The 27,855-nt window shown below is 45.9% G+C and overlaps 1 protein-coding gene across 2 annotated transcripts in view; it reads left to right on the top strand.

The window, feature by feature from the left end:
* Window positions 1-280: 280 nt before the first annotated feature.
* LOC138664936 (arf-GAP with SH3 domain, ANK repeat and PH domain-containing protein 1-like) overlaps window positions 281-27,855 on the top strand; it is a 288,656-nt gene continuing 261,081 nt past the window's right edge. For both annotated transcript variants that reach the window (XM_069751989.1, XM_069751988.1), the window contains exon 1: window positions 281-658. In XM_069751989.1, coding sequence (XP_069608090.1) covers window positions 533-658 — 126 coding nt within the window. In that variant the 5' untranslated portion in view covers window positions 281-532. The remainder of the gene's footprint in view (window positions 659-27,855) is intronic.

Below are 27,855 nucleotides of genomic sequence, written 5' to 3'. Positions count from 1 at the left end.
CTTGCACTTTTGTGTAATCTCCATCTCTCTTCTTAGTTTCCTTGGCAGATTCCCCCCTGGTTATTTAGTAACAAATCTCCTTATTCCTCCTCCCCTGTACAACCCCAAATCTGTCCCCCATGCCTCCCTAATCAGTGTATCTCCTCTCCAACCCCCATCAATTCTTTTCTCACACAACCAAACCTCTCTCCTTTCACATCCTACCCACTCTGCTGTAGCCCCCTCGTGCAGTCTGCACATGCGCGCTTCAGTTCCCCTTTCATTCACTCGCACAGAGGAGCTGCAGCAGAAGAGGCAGGACCCAGAATCCAGCTGATCTCCCCGGACTGCGACTCCTCAGCGCTGGACTGCAGGGGACTGGGCATCTATGAAGAGCCTGGCATTGTAACTGGCATCTATCACACCCACACACTCCCTGGGCAATACAAGCTGGCAAACACAGAGCATTGTTCACACAGTGCAGAAACCAGCAGCCAACTCCTGACCAATCCTCCAGTCCCCTCCTGCTGGGTGCCCCTTCCCCATCAGCACCATGCCTGATCTCATCAGTGTCAGTGAGTTTATCATGGAGACCCTGGAGGACCACAGCTCGCCCACCACCTCTTCCTTCACCACTAGGATGAGCAGCTGCAGGAACTCAGTGAGCAGCCTGGAGGAGGTAAGTGGCCCCTCTGGAGCCCTGCATGCTGGGAGTACTGGGACTGTGCCTGACATTCAGCAAACTTCTACACTGGGGTGTATGGGGTTACATATTCTGGATGAGAAGGTGATTTAAGATAAGGCGGCGTTCACACTCGCTGTTCTTGCCGCAATCGAGATTTTGGAAAATTGCCTAAATTCTTCACATGTGAACACAGCCTAATAACACTGAGAACACAGCCTAATAACACTGAGAACACAGCCTAATAACACTGAGAACACGGCCTAATAACACTGAGAACACAGCCTAATAACACTGAGAACACAGCCTAATAACACTGAGAACACAGCCTAATAACACTGAGGGAAAGCCGCCTGATTATCTGTGTTTCCTTTATGCTTTACAGTGTTGGTGAACATTACTACTAGGACTGTCTCATGGCTGACAGTAATGGGATTTGGCATGTGTTCCTAGTCATGACATCAGTTTTCTTAAAGTGGTACTCTTCTCCGAAGTGTGCCCTCATAGCTACACTTAATTTGGGCTCAGGAATATTGCAGGGTGGCAACTGATCTACAAAGGGGCTATGCTCTATGCAGATTCCTAGGCGGATCTTGACGGACGGCTGTTAGAAGCTGCACACCTGAAGCTATTGGGATGAACGCTACTGACCCCACTTCATGGCTGGGTTCACACACTGTCCTATATACAAAAGTTTTAAAGGGATCTGTCATTCCTTTCATGCAGTCGAAACCGCGAGCAGTGTAATTGCGGTACAATTGCACCCATGTATATTTTTCTCAAATGTTCCAGCGTTTCAGAGATCTGCTGGTGGTGATTCACAGGTCTCTCGTTATGGGAGACACCTGTCAATCACTGGGTGCAGCTATGCTGGGACCATAGCCGCCGCTGGAATAGCCGGACTCATCTCCGGCTACGCTCCCTGGCTGGAACTGTAAAGTACTGTATATATTTTCTATATATAAATATATATATGCTCTGGGTTTATGCAGCGTGACCCAAGTGATAGATTCACTTTCGTCAAATCAGTGATGGACTAAGGGTTTTTGGGCAAACGATATTGATGACCGATACTGCTGACTGACTGAAAGGTTAGATCACCCCTTCCAATCAGCTGTTATCAGATGCGGAGGCGGCCGGATGAACAGAGCTGTACTGCAAAGCTCCATTCCATGTGTAGCAGCCTCTGCTGTGTACTGCAGAACAGCTCCTTTTCTGGAGAATAGGAGCCTAGCAGCCGCTACCCATTATAAGGAGATGCTTACATCAATAGGATCTTGGCTGCGGAACCCCACCAATCTCTTATTTGATCGCCTTTCCTAAGAGTAGGTCATATATACCTGGAGAACTTCTTTAAAAGGTGCATGCCTCTTAATAGAGTTGGTGCATCTCTGGTAATCCATGTGCCACAAGCTGAAATCTACACCTATTGTTAAATTCTTCTATAATTGCTATAATTTATGCGAACATCTGGTGGGAATTATTGTAAGCCCTGCTACCCTTCTGCTCATTTTTTAGAAAAGTGGCGGACTTCTTGCAAGTAGTGCTGAGCGAACGTGCTTGGATAAGGTGCTATCCGAGCACACTCGGGTGCTAAGAGTGTTTTCCGCATGCTCCAATAATATGTTCAGATCCCTGTGGTTGCATATCTCGCGGCTGTTTGACAGCAGCAACACATACAGAGGTTACCTAACAAGCACCAATCCAATATATATTGCGGCTGTCGAACAGCCGCCGTGACTCCAACATAGTATTCGAGCAGGCTGAAGATAGTCTTTTAGCACCAAGTATGCTCAGATAAAACCTTATCCAAGCACGTTCGCTCATCATCGCGCATATGTTTTTGCCTATAGGTTTCTGCTTAGGACATGAAAATAGTTGTAGAAACGCAATGAATTTAAATCATTCTTCCTACGGTTTTTATTCACAATTGGTACTGGTATTTTACCTTATGCCATTTACAAAAATGGTGCAAAAATAGTGTGAAGGAGGCCTAATACAGGTATCATAGAGAGCTTCTATGTCTTGACGGTTCTTCTTGCCTGAGTAGGGCATAGCGGATGGTAGTGTCCAGTCTTTATGGACCGAAAGATAAGTCTCCCCAACTCAGGGTGACTTGATGAATGATGCGGCTTGTCACCAAACTGGTCCCAAAGGAAACTATTGAATCAGTTTTGTCTTCAGTTTTTCTCCAGAAGTAGAGGGGAGAGACCAAAGGGCTGGACATGTATGAATGGCAGGCCGGAATAACAAGATGGTGAGTAACCCACTGTGCCATCGGTGGGTCACAGTTTATGAAGCAAATAGAAGATCAAAAGTGACCAGTTTTTCCTCCTATTTTATTCTCGTTGCTAATCTGAACATTTATTTTCTGCCATACAGTTCCAGAAATATGGGCCTTTTATTAATGCAAATGATTGCATTCCTTAGGGCGCAATCAGACGGCCATAAAAATTGTAGCAAGATCAGACTGCAATGCATGGACTGGGTACTAGCTCTCCCGACTCCTGGGCTTCATATATTTTTATGCACCTGCCACGCTTTGGTTGGGAAAGCATTGCGGTCCGATCTCGGTCTGATTAATATGGCCATGTGACTGTGCCCTCCCTAGGGGGCGTTGCTCATGGGGTAATTGTGCAGACACGCCCACAGAGAATCTGGTCAGCCACGCCCCCTTGAAAAGACTTCTTAAACTGTTAGACTATCCATACATCCATTGACAGATGCAGTAGTGCATGTTGTGGGGCAGTTGCAGAACTTGTAGCTATTGGATGAATGATTGTCCGTTGAACACCTATCATGCCCAGCTAGAGCCAAGGATGAAGGATATATTTTGGAATCTATTCCCTAGGCACCACTAAAGCTTCTCCCTCTCCTGGTGATTGGACCCTTAGGCCATTGGGTGCAGTATTCTCCAAACAAGAACAGAGTTTCCTGTTATTATCCTCTTTGGAGTAGCAGAAAACGTGGAATAAGAGGCTTTCACAATTAGAGATGAGCGAATCCAAACTTTAATGTTTGGATTCCCGAGGGAAGTCCAGGAGGAGAGAGAGAGAGACTTTCTAGGTCCAAAGTTTGGGTCTACATAGATTTCAATAGGGATCGGGTAAAGTTCTGGAAACTGAACCTTGAGCCAAAGTTCAGTGGGGAACCAGAACCTGAACTTCCACGGGTCTGCTCATCTCTATTCACCATACAAACTATACATTACTACGTTGATCTCTATGGCCTGACCTGCATTTATATTGAAAATCCACATCAGAATGCCTGTTTGATCCTTGTAAAAAGTTTATACTTGGTCCTTGCTGACCTAGCTTCTCAATATCCCTCCTACCTGCTGCTGTTCACCCAATTAAATTTGTCACCCCCCCCCCCCCCCCCCCCCAGGGCGCTTTTAAGTAAAAGAGCCACCTCCAGCAGCACTAAGGCTGCATTCTGTGAAGGTGGCTCTTATGTTTCTGATCCCTAGTAACACTGAAATAGTGTCTTTTAAAAATTGCGCCCCATGCCTGTATTGAGTCCCAGAGGTATGGTGTCTCCCTCTTTTTCAGCCGCCTCCCCGCTGTCCATCATCCCCCTCTTGCATCTGTGCGCTGCTTCCTGGGGAGGTGACAAGTTCCCTTTAAGTACAAATTGCATCAATCAGTCAAACTTGGCGGGCAGAGACTTAAAGAAGTTTTCCACTACTTGGACGACTTTTTCTCATACCCCTCCCTTAGCCCCAATAAAATAATTAGGCCTATACTTCCTCCCGTGTTGGCGCTGTTCCTAGTTCTCCTGGGGCTCCTGTGCTGTTGTTGCGACACATAACACCGCGAATTAGTGCTGGCATCCCTAACCCTGCCTTCAGACAATCCGAACATGAAGAGGAAGCCTTCCTCTTCATGTTCGATTTGTCAGAAGACGGAGATAGTGACACCAGCGCTGAATGGGCATCGGCGTCATGTGTCACAACACCGCACAAGAAACCAAGGGAGAGCGAGTGTTGACATCGCGGGAACGGCGCCGGCATGGGAGGTGAGTATAGGCTTTATTATTTTATTGGAGCCAAACATTTTGACTAAGAAGGGGTTGTCCTAGTAGTGGACAACCTCTTTAATAGATTGGGAGTCATGATCTCTCTCAGGTTAGTCTTTTTTAAGCAGATCCCCCCTGGAACCCACCTGAAAATAAAAAAAAAATTAAAGTGTTGCAAAGAGTAAACCTAATGCATAACAATGTGAAATCACTTACTGTGCATGTGTTACTTCTTTTAACTATTTCAGACTTCAAAATCCGGGGAGCAGTTGAAGAGGTAGCATGTTCACTCTTTGGGCAGCTTCTGCTTGGAAGCCGCTTGTTATTTAAAGTAAAAGAAAGATACCAGCGAATTAAATGGAAAAACGCCAATAAAGCTATTTCAGGAAAAACAATGGCGGCGGTTTCCTGAAGTGTCCTAGTCTTGGCAAACTCGGCAGGCGCATCTGTGTCTAAAAGGCGCCATGTGAACATACCCTTCCTTTTTAGCTGCACGCATAAAATGTTCATTTCAATATCAGGATTATACTGCCATTTTGATACAGATTTTCACAGGCTTTATACCATCATCAGGCCCATGAGATTAATTTATTAATGTTTCCATTGTTAAGTGCATTGAAAGATCCTCTTGGTTTTGTGTCCCACTTTATAGATAAAGTTCACAGAAGATTCCATTTGTGGCCATTGTTCTGCATTGTTAGAATGTACCGTATGTTGCGTTAATAGGCAATGACACCAGTGGTTCTAAATCTATATATAACCAGTTACTGTTTCACATTTAATACATTTGTCAGTTTGCATGGTGCAACACAATATTTTGACATACTGAAAATACGTTATTTTCATATAGCAGGAAAGAGGAAATAGTTTTTTAGTATGAACAAGTGAATTTACTAAACACTAAGTTTTACATCTAGTATTATATTTTAGTATTGGCCAAACTGTGCGGTAAGTATTTCAGCCAATTTTTTAACTCCTCCCTCCCATTGCGAATTACGTTTATTAGAAAAATGAACAAACTTTCTGCTGTTACAATAAACCACTCCAACAAAAACAATGTAAATGGCTCAACACAACTAATCTAACGAGTGATTTCTGCAAATTCAGCACAAATTACCGCTTGGGCTTCTTTCACACTAGCGTCGGGCTCGGCCCGTCGCAGTGCGTCGGGCCGAGGTTACCGACGCTACCGTTGTAAGCGCCGCACAACGGGTGCAGCGGATGCAGATTTTCATCGCATCCGCTGCCCCATTGTGAGGTGCGGGGAGGTGGGGGAGGAGTTCCGGCTCATGCGCAGTTGGAAAAAGCGGTCCACCGGCAGCAAAAAACGTTACATGTAGCGTTTTTTTGTGCCGACGGTCCGCCAAAGCACGACGCATCTGTCGCACGACGGATGCGATGTGTGGCAATCCGTCGCAATGCGTCGTCAATACAAGTCTATGGGGAAAAAACGCATCCTGCAAGCACTTTTGCAGGATGCGTTTTTTCTGCAAAACGACGCATTGTGACGGATTGCAGTTAACGCTAGTGTGAAAGTAGCCTTACACTGACTACTGAAGTGTCAGAATTATTCAAACCCCTTCATGATAAGTGTATTTAGTACTTAGTAAAGCCCCTTTGACTGCAAACATGATACATAACCAGACACCAGTTTCTGGCAGTGTTCCCTTTTAACCCCTTCCTAATGGTCAATGGTCTCCAGTTCACTAATGTCTTTGGGTTGTAAAGAGAGTGGTTCAAAAAGTTAAAGGGAACCTGTCATGTAAAAAAACGCTGTTAGCCTATAGATTTGGGGTCAATCTGCAGGCTAATAGCATTCTAAAGCTGCGCACTGAAAGTCTGACTTAGTTGATCAATCTGTAGGAAAATCAATCTTGTGCCAGTCTAGCTAGATCCATCAGGGTTGCCTTTGTCGTTACCTTTGATATTATCAAGCCATCGGGATGCTGGTCTTCCTCTTCGCCTTGTTCATTCTATGCTTCCGACCATGATGTCCTTCTTCAGTGACTGCTCTCTTCATATGATGTGTCCTAAGTAGGCAAGTCATAGCTTGGCGATCCTTGCTTGGAGTGACAGGTCTAGAATGATTTGTTCCAAAATTGATTAGTTTATTTTAGTAGCATCCATGCTATTGATAACATTCTTCTTTAACACCACATTTCAAGGACGTTGGTTTTTATTATTCTTCTTCTGTAGTTTTCGTTAGAAAGTCCGGCTATTGGGAGGAAATGAACTTTATTCCTCCTGGCAGCCTTGGGCTTTGAGTCATAGAGGTGTAACTTCTGTCACTGCTCATTATACAGTGAGCTGTACATGCTGTAGTCAAACCCCGGCACTGACTGACAGCTGGCTCTGCATGTACTGACAGGTGACCGAAGCTGCGCTTGCTGCTTTTTTGGGACATGACAGGTTCCCTTTAGGAGTATAGATCATTGCCTTGCACAAATAAGGAAAGTAATCCAAAAATATACAAAATTCTTTGTATGCTCCTAGAGAGTCATTGGAAAACATAGTTAGCAATTTCAAAGTCAAAGAGTAACTGAACCTTTATACGATTTTACATATTTAAAGGGGTTGTCCACTACTTTCAATTAACCCCCCAATGTATCCCCCCGGGGCCCCTAATGAATTGTGCAAATACCGTCCGTTGCCATTTTCGCCTGTGAGCGGCGCTATTCCGGCGGCTGAGTCCGGGTCACGTGACCCCCAGGCTGCAGCCACCGCTTATTTCCGCCGACGTCACGTCAATTTCCAGACTCTGGAAATTGACGTGACGTCAGGAGCAGGCGTGACCAGCCTCCACAGTCAGCAATCACTCATCAAGAGTGACTGGGCTGTGGGCGGGGCTGCCTGCGGGGCTGTGCTGGGGTCGGGCAGGGCTGTGCTGGGATGATTGTGCGGACGCCGGGGGTCTGCGTGCCGGCGCCGGTATGTGCGTGCCGGCACCGGGGGTCTGCGTTCCAGCACCAGTATGTGCGTTCCAGCGCCGGTATGTGCGTTCCAGCACCGGTATGTGCGTGCCGGCTCCGACATGTGCATGCCGGCGTCGGGGGTCTGCGTGACGGTGCCGGTATGTGCATGCCGGCATCTGCGTGCCGGCACTGGGGTCTGCTGCGGGGGGTTGTCATTGGGGTGTGTGTGTTGTCATTGGGGTGTGTGTGTGCAGGCATCGTCCGATGGGACTACAAGTCCCATCGGGCTCTGCCTGCTACACTGACAGTGAGTGACACATTAGCCAATGATGGGACAGTAGTAGTCCCATCATCCGGCTAATGTGTTGAATGCAAAAAAAAACAAAAAACACATACACAGTGCATACATACATACAACACACACCATGTGACATGTAACATGTGACATCATGCACCATGCGACGACATGCACCATGCGACGACATGCACCATGCGACGACATGCGACATGCACCATGCGGCGACATGCGATGTGCACCATGTGATGGCATGTGACATGCACCATGCGACGACATGCACCATGTGGCGACATGCACCATGCGGCGACATGCACCAAGCGACGACATGCGCCATGCATCATGCGGCGCAATGCACCATGCAACATGCACTATGCGGCGACATGCACCATGTGACGACATGCGACATGCACCATGCGACATGCACAATGTGATGACATGCGCATGCACCATTGGTCATGCACTATGCGACGACATGCGCCATGCGGTGACATGCACCATGCGATGACATGCACCATGTGACATGCACCATGCGACGACATGCAACATATGACATGCAACATGCGATGACATGCAGCATGCGGCAACATGCGATGACATGCGACAACATGCGACATGGGGCATGCGACATGGGACGACATGAGACAACATGCGACATGGGGCATGCGACAACATGGGACATGCGACAACATGCGACATGGGACATGCGACATACAGTACATACATACAGTACATACATACATACAACATACATACAGACATACAGTACATATAGCATAGAGTACATACTCACCAAGTCAGCATTACTTGTCACTTTGTTCCCCGAAGCCAATGTCACCTGTAAAAAATATTAAAATAGCAAACAAACAATATACTCCCTGATCCACAGAAATCCAATTAAAACGAGTGTCCCACATGATCTCCCGTGGAGAGAAGGAGCATCAGCTGATGTGACTGCTCTCCAGGGGCTCCAGGAATACAATGATGGAAGGTATCCTTCCATAATGTATTCCTCACAATGTATTCCTATGCCCCTGTGAGAAAATAGTCCCTAGTGTCACTTTATGCCATTGCTGTGTGAGAAATTTTCCAACGCAGCAATTGCCATAAAGTGACTGAGACCAGTGAACTAGATTAACCTCAGTGATGCACTGCAGGAGCCATTGTCTCCTGTCAGTGTGTCACTGAGGGTCCTATAGAGCAGTGACATCACCCAATGTCACTGTTCTATAGGGGAGATCGTCGTGGGACACTCGTTATTAATTGGACTATGGCGGACAGGTAGTATACGGTTTATTATTTTACGTTTTTTGCAGGCGCTGAAGTATGGTAAGTATGGTGAAATTAAGAATAATAAAATACTTTTTTCTGGCTGTGTCTTTATTTTGTTTTTAACTCTTTTACTACTCTAGGAATAATAATGGATAGGCGTCTTATTGACGCCACTCCATTATTAACCCGGCTTAATGTCACCTTACAATAGGTGACATTAACCCCTTATTACCCCATATCCCACCGCTACTCGGGAGTGAGAAGAGAGGGGCCAAGTGCCGGAATTGGCGCATCTTACAGATGCGCCATTTCTGGGGCGGCTGCAGACTGGTGTTTGTAGCCGGGGGGGTCCCCCTATTTTAATAGCCAGTAAAACTACGCAGACAGCTGCGGGCTGGTATTCATAGCAGGCTACAAATATTGGCCCCCGGCCGTCGGCTTTCCCCCTCTGGCGCAGAAAAATGTGCGGGAGCCCACGCCGTTTTTTTTCTGCTTTTTTTTTTTTTTTTTTTAAATTCAACGCTCATTAAGGCCTCTTTCACTCTTGCGTCGGTACGGGTCCGTCGCTATGCGTCGGGCCGACGTACCAACGCACGTTGTGAAATTTGTGCACGACGTGGGCAGCGGATGCAGTTTTTCAACGCATCCGCTGCCCATTCTGAAGTGCGGGGAGGAGGGGGCGGAGTCTCTGCCGCGCATGCGCAGTAGAAAATGGCGGGCGCAACGTCCAAAAAAGTTCACTTGAACGTTTTTCGTGCCGACGGTCCGCCAAAACACGATGGATCCGTAGCACGACGGACGTGACGTGTGGCCATCCATCGCGATCTGTCGCTAATACAAGTCTATGGGTACAAAACGCATCCTGCGATCACATTTGCAGGATCCGTTTTTTCCACCGGATTGTTTTTTTTCCACCGGATTCGTTTTTTTTCCGCCGGATCGTTTTTTTCCGCCAGATCCGTTTTTTTCCGCCAGATCCGTTTTTTTCTACCAGATCGTTTTTTTTTTGCCAGATCCATTTTTTTCCGCAGGATCAGTTTTTTTCCACCGGATTGTTTTTTTTTCCGCCAGATCCTTTTTTTCTCATAGAATTGTATTAGCGCCAGATTGCGCTTGATGGCCACACTTTTCATCTGTTTTTTGCAGGATCCGTCAAAAAAGCTGTTTCCGCCGGATGGAAAACACATACAGAGGAACGGTTTTCTGTTCAGCGAAAAAACGCACAGCGACGGATCTAGCAAAAAACGTATGAAACGTGTGGCCATCAGGCGCACTCCGGCGCTGATACAACTCTATGAGAAAAAAACGGATCTGGAGGGAAAAAAGATCCGGTGAAAAAAACGGATCCGGTGAAAAAAAAAGATCCGGCGGAAAAAAACGGATCCTGCAAATGTGCTCGCAGGATGCGTTTTGTACCCATAGACTTGTATTAGCGACGGATCGTGATGAATGGCCACATGTCGTGTCCGTCACATGATCGGAGGTCGGCGATGCTTCAGTATTGTATCCATAGAGGTCCTTGAGACCTCTATGGTTACTGATCGCAGGCAGCTGTGAGTGCCACCCTGTGGTCGGCGCTCACAGCACACCTGCAATTCTGCTACATAGCAGCGAACAGCAGATCGTTGCTATGTAGCAGAGCCGATCGTGCTGTGCCTGCTTCTAGCCTTCCATGGAGGCTATTGAAGCATGGCAAAAGTAAAAAAAAAAAAGTTAAAAAAAATGTGAAAAATATAAAAGTTTAAATCAAATCTACACATATTTGGTATCGCCGCGTTCAGAATCGCCCGATCTATCAATTAAAAAAAAGCATTAACCTGATCGCTAAACAGCGTAGCGAAAAAAAAATTTGAAATGCCAGAATTACGTTTTTTTGGTCGCCGCGACATTGCATTAAAATGCAATAACGGGTGATCAAAAGAACATATCTGCACTAAAATGCTATCATTAAAAACATCATCTCGGCACGCAAAAAATAAGTCCTCAACCGACCCCAGATCATGAAAAATGGAGATGCTACGAGTATCGGAAAATAGCGCAATTTTATTTTTTTTTAGCAAAGTTTGCAATTTTTTTTCACCACTTAGGTAAAAAATAACCTAGTCATGTTAGGTGTCTATGAACTCGTACTGACCTGGAGACTCATAATGTCAGGTCAGTATTAGCATTTAGTGAACCTAGCAAAAAAGCCAAACAAAAAACAAGTTTGGGATTGCACTTTTTTTGCAATTTCACCGCACTTGGAATTTTTTTCCCGTTTTCTAGTACCCGACATGCTAAAACCAATGATGTCGTTCAAAAGTACAACTCATCCCACAAAAAATAAGCCCTCACATGGCCAAATTGACAGAAAAATAAAAAAGTTATGGCTCTGGGAAGGAGGGGAGTGAAAAACGAACATGGAAAAACGAAAAATCCCAAGGTCATGAAAGGGTTAATGAGCGTTGAATTTAAAAAAAAAAAAAAGCGGAAAAAAATGGCGTGGGCTCCCGCGCAATTTTCTGCACCAGAGGGGGAAAGCCGACCGCCGGGGGCCAATATTTGTAGCCTACTATGAATACCAGCCCGCAGCTGTCTGCGTAGCCTTTACTGGCTATTAAAATAGGGGGACCCCCAAAAAAATGACGTGGGGGTCCCCCTATATTTTATAGCCAGAAAGGCTACGCAGACAGCTGCGGGCTGATATTCATAGCCTAGAGAGGGGCCATGGATATTGCCCCCCCCCCCCCCCCCCCCGGCTACAAATACCAGTCCGCAGCCGCCCCAGAAGTGGCGCATCTGTTAGATGCGCCAATTCCGGCACTTAGCCCCTCTCTTCCCACTCCCGTGTAGTGGTGGGATATGGGGTAATAAGGGGTTAATGTCACCTTGCTATTGTAAGGTGACATTAAGCCGGGTTAATAACGGAGAAGCGTCAATAAGACGCCTATCCATTATTAATCCAATAGTAAGAAAGGGTTAATAAAACACGCACACATTCGAAAAAAAAGTATTTTAATATTCTTCATTTAACCATACTTACCATACTTCAGCGCCTGCAAAAAAAGAAAAAAAAAGAAAAACGTATACTACCTGTCCGCCGTAGTCCAATTAATAACGAGTGTCCCACGTTGATCTCCCCTATAGAACAGTGACATCGGGTGATGTCACTGCTCTATAGAATCCTCAGTGACACACTGACAGGAGACAATGGCTCCTACAGTGCATCACTGAGGTTACTAAATTTCAAAGTCTTACTTTATGGCAGTTGCTGCGTGGGAAAATTTCTCATGCAGCAATGCCATAAGTGAGGCTAGGGACTATTTTTTTCACAGCGGCGGAGGAATCCCTTCCTCCCGTCATTGTGTTTCTGGGGCCCCTGGAGAGCAGTTGCAACAGCTGTTGCTGCTGTTCTCCACGGGAGATCATCGTGGGACACTCGTGGATTTCTGCGGACAGGGAGTATATTGGTTGTTTTTTTTTTTTACCTTTTTTACAGATGACACTGCCTTCGGGGATCAAAATGACAAGTAATGGTGAGTATGAACTCTATGTTTAATGTACTGTATGTCATGTATGTACTGTATGGAGTATGTGTGGAGTATTCAACACATTAGCCAGATGATGGGACTACTACTGTCCCATCATTGGCTAATGTGTCAATCACTGCCATTGTAGCAGGCATAGCCCGATGGGACTTGTAGTCCCATCGGACGATGCCTGCACACCCGCACAGACCCCCGACAGGTGACACAGATCTCAGAGAGGCCCCTACAGACCCCTGGCAGACTTGTAGTCCCATCGGACGATGCCCGCACTGAGGCACCCTGCACAGAGACACGTCGCACGCTGCAGAGACCCCGCACGCCCCGCAGAGACACCCCACATGCCCCGCAGAGACCACGCATGCCGCAGAGACACTCCGCCCGCCGCAGAATCAGCCCAAAAGCCGCACAGAGACGCCGCATAGAGCCCCGGAACACACGCAGAGAGCCCCACGGTCACGCACAGACACTGCCCGCACACACACCCAGTCTCCACCCACGCACCGCCCACACTTCATTATACTGCATAATTGCACTATAGGAACTTCCGATTCTGATTTCCGATATCGCAAAAATATCGGAACTCGGTATCGGAATTCCGATACAGCGAATATCGGCCGATTCCCCGATATTTGCAGTATCGGAATGCTCAACACTAGTGATGACACAACAATCTGAAGCAGCAGTACATAAGCCTCATGAAGAAGCAAATATTGTGAAACGTGCGTTGGAGCTACGTACTCAGCCGACACCATACCCACATGAGTAAGCACTATATGTATCACCTTATTAGCACTATGCACTTTATCACAGCGTTAACACATGTTTCTGCCTAGTATTTTGCCATTTTGTTTTCAACTGGGAAACGCTGCGTGAATAAGATTCACTAGACGTTGGCCAGATGGTAACGCATCGAGTACTCTAGAATATGTATGTAGTATATAATACAGCCCACGTAGTATATAACAAAGCCCACATAGTATATTGAAATGTGGGCACCATATCCCTGTTAAAAAAAAAAAAAAATAAGAAATAAAATAAAAAATAGTTATATACTCACCTTCCGGCGTCCCCCGCATCCAGGCCATGTCGTGACGTTACGTTGCCAGTAGTGCCTTGCGGCCATAACACGTGATGATGTAGCGGTCTCGCAAGAACGCTACGTCATGTTCGGGCATTGCCGCAATGCATTGTTTGGACCGGATCGTCGCGAGTAGTGTGAAAGGCTGGCGTGGAAGGTGAGAATATAATGTAATTTTTTTTTGTATTACTTTTAACACCATATGTTTTTATTATGCCTATGCAGCATCAATAGTTAAAAATTGGGCACACTTAGACGATTAATGACAGCGTTAAAGGACTGCGTTACACCGCATTATGCCACGGAGAAACGCAGTCCTAAAACGCTATGTGGGCGCTGACTGGAGGGGAGTATGGAGGGGGCACTGACTGGACAGAAGTAGTGGGGGGCCAATTTGCAGCTGGACTGTGCCTGTATATGAGCTACGGACTGCGCTAACGTAATGTCCCAAAAGGGATCGCGTTAGCCGATCTGCGCTAGCGAGGAATGGACCGCGAACGCTGCTTGCAGCGTTCGCGGTCCGTCACTCAAATGACAGCACATCGCTAGCGCACGCCCAATGTGGGCGTGCGCTAGCGATGCGTTCGCCATAGACAGTAATGGCGGCGTTAACAGACTACGTTACACCGCGTTATGCCGCGGTGTAACGTAGTCCGTTAAACGTACCGCCATAACGCAGTGTGACCCTAGCCTAAACCCACCACTGTGTTTTAATAGCTCCAGCATAAGGAACCTGCAATGTGAGGGGCTTCTTCACTGCAAAGTTTTGCACTTGCACTTTAAAAAACGTTGAGGCTGATTTAAGGCTTGTTCACATGCTATGTTTTTGCCAAGGAAAAACCGTACTAGCAAAGTAAATGAGAGTTTTGAACTCTCCTGCACATGGTGCTTGTTTTTTTCTTGCAGATTGGAACCATCAAAGCGTTATTTTAAATCTGACAAAACCTAAGCTGGAAACAAAATGACCTGCTATAAATCGGTAAAAAGCAATTGTCCATGTGAATAACATTGGGTGCTTAATAAACATTGTTTTTGATCATGAAAAGCGTAAAAGCCATTCCTCCAACATCAACGTGTACCCAATTGTGATGGTCCTAACCTCTAGTCTTAAAACCTTACCATGTGTCAAAAATGACCTTAATTTGAATTAGGGCCGAGGAGGACCGAGTGTCGACAGTCAATACCCAGCAATGGGAATATATAAACAAGAACCAAAAAGAACGACAGTAGAGCAGCACTGCTTGGGCACAAGGGGGAAGGGACAGGCTGCGTACTGAAACAGCTGAAATCCTGACCGCTGATCACGGGTGCTCGCATGAAACATGGGTATGTAACAAATCCTTTCATAGAAAAAATGCGGCAGCACTCACCGTTCCTGGAGTGAGGAAAGTCTTTATTGAGACATGTAACAAAGCATCTTCACAGCTCAGGGGATGTGCAGTGACAGCAGGAATGTGCAGGGGTCGACGACGGCCGTTTCGCGCTGTATCTAGCACTTCTTCGGGTCCATGCCTGTTGGGAAGTGACGCTAGGGGAAATAGGGAAACACCTAAACTCCACCCACGTCACATACCAATCAGACCTGAGAAAAGTGCATTGTGCATTAACATAAAACCATTTAAAAGAAATAGAACTACACCGGCAACATTAGCCGGACTGGAGCACCGAATCCTTCTCTCTCTCATATAATACTATATATATATATATATATATATACATATATATATATATATATATATATATATGTGTGTGTGTCTATATACGGTACAAACGTGTACAATTAGAGGAAGCGAAAAAACGCATATTCCAGAGGGTGGACTCACCATTGATACCGCAGGCTAAACAACACTAAAAAATCCCCCTATATACACATCAGAGATCAAAAGTATATCAATAGTGTTACGTCCTATAATATTGAAAAAATCATTTTTTATTTTTTACCAGACTGGGGGGTACTTTTATAAAAACATAGACATGTCGATTCTATCATTGAGGCCAGCCGGACCTGTGGCTTTGGTCCGCATTATCCACCTGGCCTCCTGTCTTAATAATAACTTGTGCAAATCCCCTCCCTGCACTGGTAGTACCACCTTTTCAATGCCCGCAAATCTCAAGACCTCTGGATTGCCTTCATGTACTCTAATATGGCTGATCAACCTCGGCACTCCTTTTCCCGAAAGAACCGATTTGAAATGCTCCCTGAACCGTATATACAACTTACGTATGGTTTTCCCGATATAATACCTGTTACATGGACAAAACACCACGTACACCACATAGGCTGTCCTGCAAGAAATAAACTGTTTTACAGTATGCGTTATAGGACCAATACTCAGTGTTCGTTCGAGAATGTGGTATTGGCAATACTGGCACTGACCACAGCAATAATTACCCATCGGGGCTGCTTGCTCTAACCACGTACTTTTTTGCTTGATGACACGATTACGGACTAACACATCCCTTATGCGTGTACTGCGCCTATTAGAAATTAACGGCCCACCCGCTGTCTTACCTGCTAAATCCTTGTCTCTCTCCAACATGTGCCAATGTTTTCTAATGGTAGATCTAATTGCTTGATCCATCGGACCATACTGAAAGCAAAAAGTAAACCGCTGGCCCCCCGTTCTACTCTCTTTTCCCCCATGACTATGAGGGTAATTATTTACCCGCTCCATAGATGTTTGCAACAATACATCTGGATAGCCCCTACCGCGGAGCCTTTGGCGCAGTTCTTTAGACTGCTGTTCATAGCCTTTTCGTGTATTGTTAATCCTCCTCGTCCTCAACAATTGGCTGTAAGGTAAAGACTTCTTGATATGGCCAGGATGGAAGCTATTAAAATGTAATGTTGAATTGGTGGCGGTAGGTTTTCGGTAAGTCGATGTGCAGACTTATATAAAAAGAATATATAAACGTATACTGATAAGATTCTATCTAGATGGCTGGGGGAGGAGCTCTGTCTCTGGCTCCGCCCTCCTGACTGCATAGAATCTCTTCAGTAGCAGCCACCATTTCCTATCTCAGTAATGGGAACGTGTCTCTGGCAGAGAAAGAGGCAGATTTCTCTGATAAGATATATTATAAAGTTGCTTATTTTCATATCTACTATTAATTTATAAAGTAAAAATTAAAAGAACGTTTACACTTTAAGGCCAGAATCACACAAGTGTAGACTCTGTCATACGAGAAAATCAGATTGATTGTCAGGTCAGTGTGATACAATTCTCTTGCAGAAATTTCTCCATCGTCTCTATTCTGTGAATCTGCGGAAATCGGACTGCACTCGGATGTCATCCATGTGCAGTCTGATGATTTCCATTCACTCATAGACTTCAATTAGTGCGTGCCCTACAATTTGCACTGCGCGTTGCAGCATGCTGCAGTTTTATTTATTTATTTTTCTCATGCCGATCGGTATGAGAAAAAAATGCTGATGTGCACTGCCCCATGGAATAACGTTGGCCCGAGTGCTAACGGATAAAAGGTCGGATAGCTCTCGTGACTCATCTGATGTATATGCACACGTGAGCAGGCCTAATCTCTTGATGGTTTTGTCCTGAAATCCATTGTACTGGTGCAAAGAGGCCAAATTCTAATTAGCCCGGTAATGTCTAGATACTTCTAGACAGCTCCATGGAATATAAAATTTGCATCAAGTAATCACGATTGGTGATTATATTTTTGTAAACTAAAACCCAAGGGTCTACGTATGCTAGACTAGTGATAATCTTCAAAGAGAACCTATCAGCTTGTTTTTACATGCGGAAGCAGTTGTATAGGTGCTTGTCTTCCAATAAAAGTCATGTGTCTTTTTTGGTACCCATCCGGTATGCCAGCTGTGTGAAATCTAGGGTAGAAACTATATGCAAATCAGGCTGGAAGTGACCAGGGGGCGTGTCAGTGCACTTGGAGGAAGCTATTCTAGTATCTGACACGCCCACAGTGCACTTCCAGCCTGATTTGCATATGACATCTACATAAGATTTCTTCGGACTGGTGCATCAAATCTGTCCAAAAAATGAATATATTTTTAAATTGGGAGCAAATGCCTTGAAACCCATACAGTACTTATAAATGTAAAAACGTGCTGATGGGTTCCCTGTCAAGATAAACCGCTATGTTAATTCCAGTCAGGTAATGGCAGCCGCCCACATTACACATTTATTTTCGTAGCATTACATTTATCCCTAAACGCATATATCGCTCAGCATCACACCATAGTCACAAAACCCTTCTCTGTGACACCAGGGGACAGATTTGCCTGCAGATAGAATGTAGCTAAACATGCTGTCTATGTGTCATCATGAATAATGTTTCCATCTGCGCCTGTTCAGTGGAGATTGTGCTTTTTCCTCCCACAACCAACTGTTCTAGCTTCTTATTGTAAGAGGAGAGGGAGCATGGTTGGGGAATGTGGAATTACTACTAAATCAGCCGTAAAATAACGCTAGTAATGGCAATGTTCAATGGAACCAGTGGTGAGTGGCTCATGGGCCCCAATGGAAAAGCTCAAACAGGGCTCCAATTATTGCAAGTCTTTAATAGTAATGGTCTTTTCATATAGGAAAAAGGGACTTTTTGGGCCCCTTAAACTCCAGTGCCCAGGTGCGATTGCAGCCCCAGCACCTATTGTAGTTACGCCCTGACAGAAGGAGTAAAACTAAGTGTAGTATGTTCCTGTCCCATCTATTCCATTCTGAGCTTCAATGTACTCTAGTATACAGGTGCGTCTAATAATATTAGAATATCATCAAAATGTTAATTTATTTCAGTTCTTCAATACAAAAGGTAAATATATTTGTACCGTGTTAGCCAGTAGATAGAAAAATATTTAGGATTGAGAGTCCTCATGTTAGCCTTTTAATGACTAACTGAAAAGATGGTAACAAATTGCAAGCTTTCGAGACTACTCCGGTCTCTTCATCAGGCAAAGACTAATACAAAATCTAAATAATCACATATTTATGCACAACATAGTATAGAAATAATGCAATAGATAAGACAAGTGACATGAAGCAGAACTGTCATTATGGGAGAGGGATAAACTGTTGAGTCCATAAATATTGAAACAATTCATAGATAAGGAGTGTGAACGGTTTATTGTCCTCTAATTAGGGTCTGGTTCTGTGTTGTGATGCTCCCACAAGGTTTGAGGAGCAAATTCCTTAATTGATGTAAAAAGACATAAATCCATGCGACACATTCATTCCTGCACTAAGGTTGTCATGAGTTTATACTCCCAGAACCTTCTGTCTCTCTGAGATTTGAAGTTACCTTTTAATAGAAGTAATTTCATGGTGCTGTGATCAGGGAGACAAAAATGTTTGGCCACAGGTAGTCTCAAAAGCTTGCAATTTGTTACCATCTTTTCAGTTAGCCATTAAAAGGTATCACCACCCACTGAGGACTCTCAATGCTAAATATTTTTCAATACAAAAAGTGAATCTCGTTTATTATATAGAGTCATTACAAACAGAGTGATCTATTTCAAGTGCTTATTTCTGTTAATGTTGATGATTATGGCTTATAGTCAATGAAAACCCAAGAGTCCTTATCTCAGTAAATTAGAATAATTAGCAATAAACACCTGCAAAGGCTTCTTAAGCCTTTAAAAAGGTCCCTTAGTCTGTTTCAGTAGGCTCCACAATCATGGGGAAGACCACTGGGTTTCCATAACACCTCAGCAGTGCCACAGGCTGATCGTCTCCATGCCACACTGTATTGATACAGTAATTGATGCAAAAGGAGCCCCGACCAAGTATTGAGTGCATTTACTGAACATACATTTGAATAGGCCAACATTTCGGATTTTAAAATCATTTTTCATGCTGGTGTTATAAAGTATTCTAATTTACTGAGATAAGGACTTTTGGGTTTTCATTGGCTGTAAGCCATAATCATCAACATTAACAGAAATAAACACTTGAAATAGAGCACTCTGTGACTAATGACTCTATATAATATATGAGTTTCCATTTTGTATTGAAGAACTGAAATAAATTACCGTATATACTCAAGTATGAGCCGAGATTTTCAGACCATTTTTTAGGCTAAGGGCTCATACTCACATGCGAGAAACTCGGATGAGTCTCGCACAACAATACCCGGCACTCAGGAGTGGAACGTGCGGCTGCATGTATTGCTACGCGGCCGCATGCTCCGATCCGAGTGCCGGGTGCAGTGCCGGGTATTGACGTGTGAGACTCATCCGAGTTTCTCGCATGTGAGCATGAGCCCTAAAAATGCCCCTCTTGGCTTATACTCGAGTCATTGTCCCAGGGGGTCGGCAGGGGAGCAGCAGGAGTGGTAGCTATCACATCATACTTGCCTGCTCCCAGAGTGGTCTCTGCACTTCCCTGCTTCTCCGATGGTCTCCGGCGCCCACAGCTCTTCCTGTGTTGAGCGTTCACGTGGTACCACTTATTAAAGTAATGAATATGGATGCGACTCCACTCCCATAGACGTGGAGCGCATATTCATTACTTTAATGAGCAGTTCCATGTGACTGCTGAACACAGGAACAAGCTGCCGCCACCAGAGATCATCGGAGAAGCAGGGACCGCGCCAGGATGGGGTGAGTATGACGGGGAGTGTGAGCCATGCGATATTCACCTTTCCCCGTTCCACCGCCGGGCTGTCCTCTGCGTCCTCTGGTTGTGACATTCAGGTCAGAGGGTGCAATGACGTGGTTAGTGCACGCCGGGGTCCCTGCTTACTCATGACAAAAGCACCAGACCCCCAGCGGTGAGAGGTGAGTATGTTTTTTTTTTTTAACCCCTTTACCAACCATGGGTGGTTTGCACGTTAATGACAGGGCCAATTTTTACAATTCTGACCACTGTCCCTTTATGAGGTTATAACTCTGGAACGCTTCAACGGATCCCAGTGATTCTGACAATGTTTTCTCTTGACATATTGTACTTCATGATAGTGGTATTCTTTGATAGTACCTGCATTTATTTGTGAAAAAAATGGAAATTTGGCAAAAATTTTGAAAATTTCACAATTTTCCAACTTTGAATTTTTATCCAATTAAATCACAGAGATATGTCACACAATATACTTAATAAGTAACATTTCCCACATGTCTACTTTACATCAGCACAAATTTGGAACCAAAATTTTTTTTTGTTAGGGAGTTATAAGGGTTAAAAGTGGACCAGTAATTTCTCATTTTTACAACACCATTTTTTTTTAGGGACCACATTTCATTTGAAGTCATTTTGAGGGGTCTATATGATAGAAAATACCCAAGTGTGACACCATTCTAAAAACTTCACCCCTCAAGGTGCTCAAAACCATATTCAAGAAGTTTATTAACCCTTCAGGTGCTTCACAGGAATTTTTGGAATGTTTAAATAAAAATGAACATTTAACTTTTTTTCACAAAAAATTTACTTCAGCTCCAATTTGTTTTATTTTACCAAAAGTAACAGGAGAAAATGGACCCCAAAAGTTGTTTTACAATTTGTCCTGAGTACACCGATACCCAATATGTGGGGGTAAACCACTGTTTGTGCGTATGACAGAGCTTGGAAGCGAAGGAGCGCCATTTGACTTTTCAATGCAAAATTGACTGGAATCGAGATGGGACACCATGTTGCGTTTGGAGAGCCCCTGATGTGCCTAAACATTGAAACCCCCCACAAGTGACACCATTTTGGAAAGTAGACCCCCTAAGGAACTTATCTAGAGGTGTGGTGAGCACTTTGACCCACCAAGTGCTTCACAGAAGTTTATAATGCAGAACCGTAAAAATAAAAAATCATATTTTTTCACAAAAATTATCTTTTCGCCCCCAATATTTTATTTTTCCAAGGGTAAGAGAAGAAGTTGGACCCCAAAAGTTGTTGTACAATTTGTCCTGAGTACGCTGATACCCCATATGTGGGGGTAAACCATTGTTTGGGCGCATGGGAGAGCTCGGAAGGGAAGGAGCGCCATTTGACTTTTCAATGCAAAATTGACAGGAATTGAGATGGGACGCCATGTTGCGTTTGGAGAGCCACTGATGTGCCTAAACATTGAAACCCCCCACAAGTGACACCATTTTGGAAAGTAGACCCCCTAAGGAACTTATCTAGAGGTGAAAATAAAAAAAAAACTTTCCCCCAAAAATTATTTTTTAGCCCCCAGTTTTGTATTTTCACGAGGGTGAGAGGAGAAATTCGACCCCAAAAGTTGTTGTACAATTTGTCCTGAGTACGCTGATACCCCATATGTGAGGAGGAACCACCGTTTGGGCGTATGGGAGGGCTCGGAAGGGAAGGAGCGCCATTTGGAATGCAGACAGATGGAATGGTCTGCAGGCGTCACATTGCGTTTGCAGAGCCCCTAATGTACCTAAACAGTAGAAACCCCCCACAAGTGACCCCATATTGGAAATTAGACCCCCCAAGGAACTTATCTAGATGTGTTGTGAGAACTTTGAACCCCCAAGTGTTTTACTACAGTTTATAACGCAGAGCCGTGAAAATAAAAAATCTTTTTTTTTCCCACAAAAATTATTTTTTAGCCCCCAGTTTTGTATTTTCCCAAGGGTAACAGGAGAAATTGGACCCCAAAAGTTGTTGTCCTATATGTCCTGAGTATGCTGATACCCAATATGTTGGGGTAAACCCCTGTTTGGGCACACGGGAGAGCTCGGAAGGGAAGGAGCACTGTTTTACTTTTTCAACGCAGAATTGGCTGGAATTGAGATTGGACGCCATGTCGCGTTTGGAGAGCCCCTGATGTGCCTAAACAGTGGAAACCCCCCAATTATAACTGAAACCCTAATCCAAACACACCCCTAACCCTAATCCCAACAGTAACCCTAACCACACCTCTAACCCTGACACACCCCTAACCCTAATCCCAACACTATTCCCAACTGTAAATGTAATCTAAACCCTAACCGTAACTTTAGCCCCAACCCTAACCCTAACTTTAGTCCCAACCCTAACTGTAGCCTTAACCCTAGCCCCAGCCCTAACCCTAGCCCTAACCCTAGCCCTAACCCTAGCCCTAATGGGAAAATGGAAATAAATAAATTTTTTAAATTTTTCCCTAACTAAAGGGGTGATGAAGGAGGGTTTGATTTACTTTTATAGCAGGTTTTTTAGCGGATTTTTATGATTGGCAGCCGTCACAAACTGAAAGACGCTTTTTATTGCAAAAAATATTTTTTGCGTTACCACATTTTGAGAGCTATAATTTTTCCATATTTTGGTCCACAGAGTCATGTGAGGTCTTGTTTTTTGCGGGTCGAGTTGACGTTTTTATTGGTAACATTTTCGGGCACGTGACATTTTTTGATCGCTTTTTATTCCGATTTTTGTGAGGCAGAATGACCAAAAACCAGCTATTCATGAATTTCTTTTGGGGAAGGCGTTTATAGCGTTCGGCGTTTGGTAAAATTGATAAAGCAGTTTTATTCTTCGGGTCAGTACGATTACAGCGACACCTCATTTATATCATTTTTTTATGTTTTGGCGCTTTGATACGATAAAAACTATTTTATAGAAAAAATAATAATTTTTGCATCGCTTTATTCTGAGGACTATAACTTTTTTATTTTTTTGCTGATGATGCTGTATGGCAGCTCGTTTTTTGCGGGACAAGATGACGTTTTCAGCGGTACCATGGTTATTTATATCTGTCTTTTTGATCGCGTGATATTCCACTTTTTGTTCGTCAGTATGATAATAAAGCGTTGTTTTGTTGCCTCTTTTTTTTTTTTCTTATGTTGTTTACTGAAGGGGTTAACTAGTGGACTAGTTTTATAGGTCGGGCCGTTACGGACGCGGCGATACTAAATATGTGTACTTTTATTGTTTTTTTTTTTTTTATTTAGATAAAGAAATGTATTTATGGGAATAAAAAATTTTTTTTTTCACAATTTAGGAATTTATTTTATTTTTTACACATTTGGAAAAGTTTTTTTTTACTTTGTCCCGGGGGATGGACATCACAGATCGTTGATCTGACAGATTGCACAGCACTCTGTCAGATCAGCGATCTGAGTTAGAACACTGCAGGCTTACCAAGCGCCTGCTGTGAGCAAGCACTTGGTAAGCCACCTCCCTCCCTGCAGGACCCAGATGCCGCGGCCATCTTGGATCCAGGACTGCTACAGGGAGGGAGGTAAGGAGACCCTCGCAGCAATGCGATCGTTGCTACGGGGGTCTCAGGGAAGCCCGCAGGGAGCCCCTCCCTGCGTGATGCTTCCTTGTACCGCCGGCACATCGCGATCATGTTTGATCGTGGTGTGCCGGGGGTTAATGTGCCGGGGACGGTACGTGACCGCTCCTGGCACATAGTGCCGGATGTCAGCTGCGATAGGCAGCTGACACCCGGCCGCGATCGGCCGCGCTCCCCCCGTGATGTACTATCCCATCGGTGGTCATACGGGCCCACCCCACCTCGACGGGATAGTACGTCTAATGTCAGAAAGGGGTTAATCACAGCAGCAGCATATGGGGCATAGTCTATAGAGCATCTTATGGGGCCATCAACCTTTGTGCATACCTCCCAACTTTTGAGGAAGGGAAAGAGGGACAAAGTCAGCGGCGCTAAGCGCGCCGCGGCAAATTTTAGGCCACACCTCTGACCACACCCATTTCACAACTAGCCATGCCCCAACCACACCCATTTAGCACTTCTGATCACAATGTTTCGTAAACAATAATTATAAACAAAAAAATATGGCCACACACGACGCTCCATACTGTACAATGGCCACACACGACGCTCCATACTGTACAATGGCCACACACGACGCTCCATACTGTACAATGGCCACACACGACGCTCCATACTGGACAATGGCCACACACGACGCTCCATACTGCACAATGGCCACACACGACGCTCCATACTGTACAATGGCCACACACGACGCTCCATACTGTACAATGGCCACACACGACGCTCCATACTGGACAATGGCCACACACGACGCTCCATACTGTACAATGGCCATACACGACGCTCCATACTGTACAATGGCCACACACGACGCTCCATACTGTACAATGGCCCCACACGACGCTCCATACTGTACAATGGCCACACACGACGCTCCATACTGGACAATGGCCACACACGACGCTCCATACTGTACAATGGCCACACACGACGCTCCATACTGTACAATGGCCACACACGACGCTCCATACTGGACAATGGCCACACACGACGCTCCATACTGGACAATGGCCACACACGACGCTCCATACTGGACAATGGCCACACACGACGCTCCATACTGGACAATGGCCACACACGACGCTCCATACTGGACAATGGCCACACACGACGCTCCATACTGGACAATGGCCACACACGACGCTCCATACTGGACAATGGCCACACACGACGCTCCATACTGTACAATGGCCACACACGACGCTCCATACTGTACAATGGCCACACACGACGCTCCATACTGTACAATGGCCACACACGACGCTCCATACTGGACAATGGCCACACACGACGCTCCATACTGTACAATGGCCACACACGACGCTCCATACTGGACAATGGCCACACACGACGCTCCATACTGGACAATGGCCACACACGACGCTCCATACTGGACAATGGCCACACACTACGCTCCATACTGGACAATGGCCACACACGACGCTCCATACTGGACAATGGCCACACACGACGCTCCATACTGTACAATGGCCACACACGACGCTCCATACTGTACAATGGCCACACACGACGCTCCATACTGTACAATGGCCACACACGACGCTCCATACTGGACAATGGCCACACACGACGCTCCATACTGGACAATGGCCACACACGACGCTCCATACTGTACAATGGCCACACACGACGCTCCATACTGTACAATGGCCACACACGACGCTCCATACTGTACAATGGCCACACACGACGCTCCATACTGGACAATGGCCACACACGACGCTCCATACTGGACAATGGCCACACACGACGCTCCATACTGTACAATGGCCACACACGACGCTCCATACTGGACAATGGCCACACACGACGCTCCATACTGTACAATGGCCACACACGACGCTCCATACTGTACAATGGCCACACACGACGCTCCATACTGCACAATGGCCACACACGACGCTCCATACTGTACAATGGCCACACACGACGCTCCATACTGGACAATGGCCACACACGACGCTCCATACTGTACAATGGCCACACACGACGCTCCATAGTGTACAATGGCCACACACGACGCTCCATAGTGTACAATGGCCACACACGATGCTACATACTGGACAATGGCCACACACACGACGCTCCATACTGTGCAATGGCAACACACGATGCTCCATACTGTACAATGGCCACACACGACGCTCCATACTGTACAATGGCCACACACGACGCTCCATACTGTACAATGGCCACACACGACGCTCCATAGTGTACAATGGCCACACACGACGCTCCATACTGTATAGTGGCCACACACGACGCTCCATACTGTACAATGGCCATTGGCCACATTATGCTCCATACTGTATAATGGCCCCACATGATGCTGCGTACAGCATACTTGCCCCACGTGATGGTCCATACAGTATTATGGCGCCACATTATGCTTTGTACAGTATAATGGCCCCACACGATGTTGGGTATAGAATAATGGCCACACATAATGCTGGGTACAGTATAATGGCCACACATGGTTACCACACCCCCATCATTGCCTTCTCCATCACTACACACAGACACCTTTCACCGCGCTCCCTCGCAGCAGCTGGATGACACCCACGGCGCTGAATGGTGTCATCCAGCTGCGCCGCTGACTGCTCACGTCGCTGCAGCTGTGATATGCCACTGATAAAGACCTCCGTGTCTCCTGTGCCAGTCCGTGTCAGAGCGAGGAGCAATATTGCTCCGATCTGACACAGCCAGCGTCCGCTCCGTACACATGCGACTCCGCTCCATACACCTTGCACATGCGGCTCCGCTCCGTACACCTCATACATACGGCTCCTCCCCATACACCTTGTACACACACGGCTCCACTCCGTACACCTCATACACACGGCTCCTCTCCATACATCTCGTACACACATGGCTCCGCTCAATACACCTTGCACATGAGGCTCTGCTCCGTACACCTCGTACACACATGACTGCGCTCCATTCACCTTGCACATGCGGCTCCGCTCCATACACCTCGTACACACACGACTCCGCTCCATACACCTCATACACACACGGATCCGCTCCGTACACCTCGTACACACACGACTCCACTCCGTCCACATTGCACGCGCTGCTCCGCTCCGTACACCTTGCACACACATGGCTCCACTCCGTACACGTCATACACATACGGCTCCTCTCCATACATCTCGTACACACACGGCTCCGCTCCGTACACCTCGTACACACGTGGCTCTGCTCCGTACACCTCGTACACACACGACTCCATTCCATACACCTTGCACATGCGGCTCCGATCTGTACGCCTCATACACACACGGCTCCACTCCGTACACCTCGCACACACACGGCTCCACTCTGTACACCTCGCACACACACGGCTCCACTCCGTACACCTCGCACACACGCTGCTCCGCACACCTCGTACACACGCTGCTCCGCTCCGTACACCTCGTACACACGGCTCCGTACACGTCTTACACACACGACTCTGCTCCATACACCTTTCACACGCTGCTCCGATTCACACACCTTGTACACACACAGCTCTGCTACATTACAGTGTCAGACTGTTACAGGGGCTTTGGTTTAGCCCTTTTTATGTGTGTGTGTGGGGGGGGTGTAGGGGCGGGAGGAATAGCAGCCACAATAGCGTCGTGTTGTCACCCTCTCCCAGGGAGACAGACGTGTCAGTGAGTCATGGATCTCACTCACACTGATCTGCAGATAACACAGCAGTGAGCAGCCGAGGCAAACAGAGGCTGTGAGTGTGTCCTCCCTCCCTGCTCAGCCCCACTCATTCCAAGCACCATTACACTAGCCAGGCATCCAGTCCACTCACACTGCTCTGCTGCTTACATTGCCGCCGGCACCCAGGCTGTTCGGCTGTTACCTCAAACTAGAAGTGTCCCCTCTCTCTC

Source organism: Ranitomeya imitator, chromosome 2 (genome assembly GCF_032444005.1).
Source record: "Ranitomeya imitator isolate aRanImi1 chromosome 2, aRanImi1.pri, whole genome shotgun sequence".
Taxonomy (NCBI): Eukaryota; Metazoa; Chordata; class Amphibia; order Anura; family Dendrobatidae; genus Ranitomeya; species Ranitomeya imitator.
This window is presented reverse-complemented; position numbering and strand designations above follow the sequence as displayed.